Source organism: Aplysia californica, unplaced genomic scaffold, assembly GCF_000002075.1.
Source record: "Aplysia californica isolate F4 #8 unplaced genomic scaffold, AplCal3.0 scaffold01466, whole genome shotgun sequence".
NCBI classification, from domain to species: Eukaryota; Metazoa; Mollusca; class Gastropoda; order Aplysiida; family Aplysiidae; genus Aplysia; species Aplysia californica.
Window position 1 is genome coordinate 9,480 of NW_004798736.1, and position 2,607 is coordinate 12,086.

The window sequence follows — 2,607 nt, forward strand, 5'->3', positions numbered from 1 at the left end:
AGTTGTTATATAGTACATAGTGGATGTTATACAAGAAGTTGTTAAATAGTACATAGTGGATGTTATACAAGAAGTTGTTATATAGTACACAGTGGATGTTATACAAGAAGTAAAAATCGTCATATAGTACACAGTGGATGTTATACAAGAAGTAAAAATCGTCATATAGTACACAGTGGATGTTATACAAGAAGTTGTCAAATAGTACATAGTGGATGTTATACAAGAAGTCGTCATATAGTACACAGTGGATATTATACAAGAAGTCGTCATATAGTACACAGTGGATATTATACAAGAAGTAGTGACACAGTACATAATGAATGTTATACAAGAAGTAGTGACACAGTACATAATGAATGTTATACAAGAGGTAGTGACACAGTACATAATGAATGTTATACAAGAAGTCGTCGTATAGTACACAGTGGATGTTACTCAGGAAACAGTAGCGTAGTACACGTGTGTGTTTAAGGTGTTATTTACTCCCCTAATCCACCGTTTCCTGAGTTTTCCTTGTGGGTTGTTGACGGGTGCTCTGGTGTTGTTTAAGCCTTCTTTCCTATTAAACATCTGTCTTCCTTATATCTCCTTCATCTTGTGTTTGTTACTTTCGTTCTTGTAACATCACTTCTCTTCGGCATTTGTATGGCCTTATTATGTTGTGAGTGCCTCAAAAATTAACTAAAACTTGTTTTTAAATCTCAGTTGTCTTCCTCCCCCCCCCCCACTCCCACCCTCCAACTCCTCCTCCCACCTACCAAATATACTTTTCAGCTTATGGGCTACGACATTCCTGCAAAAACCGAGATAATGGTAAACCAGTATGCCATACTTCGAGATCCAAATCACTGGGATCAACCTGAGAGTTTCGTGCCGGGGAGATATCTGGACAAGGACGGGGGAAAACTCACTCTGAAGCCGAAGAGTTGGATCCCTTTTAGCATTGGTCAGAGGAGCTGTGTTGGTAAGTCACCCATTACGAGATCATCATCATCATCATCATCATCATCATCATCATCATCATCATCATCATCATCATTGTTTGGAAAGCAGAGTAGGAGAAAGAGTTTAAAATTTGTTTAATAGACACAGCTCAACGTTTCGCCTCTTGGGCTTCCTCGTTAGCAACTGAGAGAAAAACTAAATGGGCGCTGTATACTAGCAGGGAAATAGGCCGAGCAAAGAGGGTCTTAATAATACGTGTGGCTACAGGCAAGACGGAAGTGACTCAGAGCCTGCCAGGCCAAGGGGATAATTATAAAGAAATTATTCATCATCATCATCATCATCATCATCATCATCATCATCATCATCATCATCATCATCATATTCCTTTCAGCGTTGGTCAAAGTCATCGATTGCCATATAATTGAAAATCATCATCATCATCGTCGTCATCGTACACACTCTAACTCTCTTTGTGGGTGGTTGGTAGGTGCTCTAATGTAGCTTGCTCCTTCTTTCTTATCAAATTACATCTTTCATCCTTATCTTCCTATGTCACATACATAATGTATTAAAAAGCACCCGATTCTATGTGGCTTGATGTCTTTTTGTGTCTGTGGAAGGGCGGGGAAATGGGGAAGATGGCGATTTAATCCTTACCCCGAACAAATAAACCCTTCACATCCTGCTCCAAAACCTAACCCCGTACACTAACCAACCCCCCCCCCTTTCCTCCCCGTACCCATACCCTATACCCTATGCCCAACCCCAAATCCCTCCCACCATACCTCGCATCCTTCTCGCATACTTTGCTCAACCCCAAACCCCTCATCCCACATCCCTCCCCTGAAACTCATCACCCATACCCTTCTTAACCGCTCCCTTATACCTTACCCAAACCCAAATCTCCACTCCCCAACAGCCTTTCCCATCATACCCTACCTAGAGTTAGGGATCAGGGGCCAGGGGTCAGTACTGCCACTGCTGTGTCTCAGTAGTGGACATAAGGAAGTATGCAGTTGCAAGGATGCAAATTTAATTACATTTTTTTAACTTTAAAATGAGCACAATTGTTATTTTTATGGGTTTTATATTCCAGTAGACTATACTTTACATTATTATAATCATAGACGCTTGTTGATAAAAGACAATCTTCCCATTACTAGGCAATGCTCTGGTTATCTTATCACTTAATGATTTTATTTCTGCATGTCTAGATGCTTTTATTTTAATCTCTAAAGGAAGGTTATTAGGTTTTTTTCATCTAATCCACCAAGTTCGAGGGGCTGAGAGAATTTTTTTTAAAGAATGATTTTGAGAATGTGAAGGGAAGGACAGTGTTTTGTAAACACAAGGTCTCAACAAGATCAACTCACTGTCGCTAACATTGTTGGGTCGACAGCGTTGGCGGCTGAGAGGGGACAACGACCTGACCAAACCACTTACTCCAAATCATAAAGTAGCCATCAATGAATTCTAATGTCTAATAAACTAGGATTTGTGAAACGCAGCCAGGAATAAGCCTCTACTCTTAGACCTGCTCCATAACTCAATTCTCGGGTCTGGCAGTGAAGTGGTTAAACTCTAGCTAAAACAATACTCTCTTTACCCCCACTTCCACCCCACCCCCCTTGCTCCCACAACAACACCCCCTTCTCT

At 40.9% G+C, this 2,607-nt stretch overlaps 1 protein-coding gene across 1 annotated transcript in view; it reads left to right on the forward strand.

The window, feature by feature from the left end:
* The window catches only part of LOC106013901 (steroid 17-alpha-hydroxylase/17,20 lyase-like), a gene marked incomplete at both ends in the record, with an annotated part of 6,188 nt that extends 5,221 nt beyond the window's left edge, over positions 1 to 967 (forward strand). Inside the window, one exon of the mRNA XM_035973587.1 lies at positions 731 to 967. Coding sequence (XP_035829480.1) covers positions 731 to 967 — 237 coding nt within the window. The remainder of the gene's footprint in view (positions 1 to 730) is intronic.
* Positions 968 to 2,607: the final 1,640 nt, after the last annotated feature.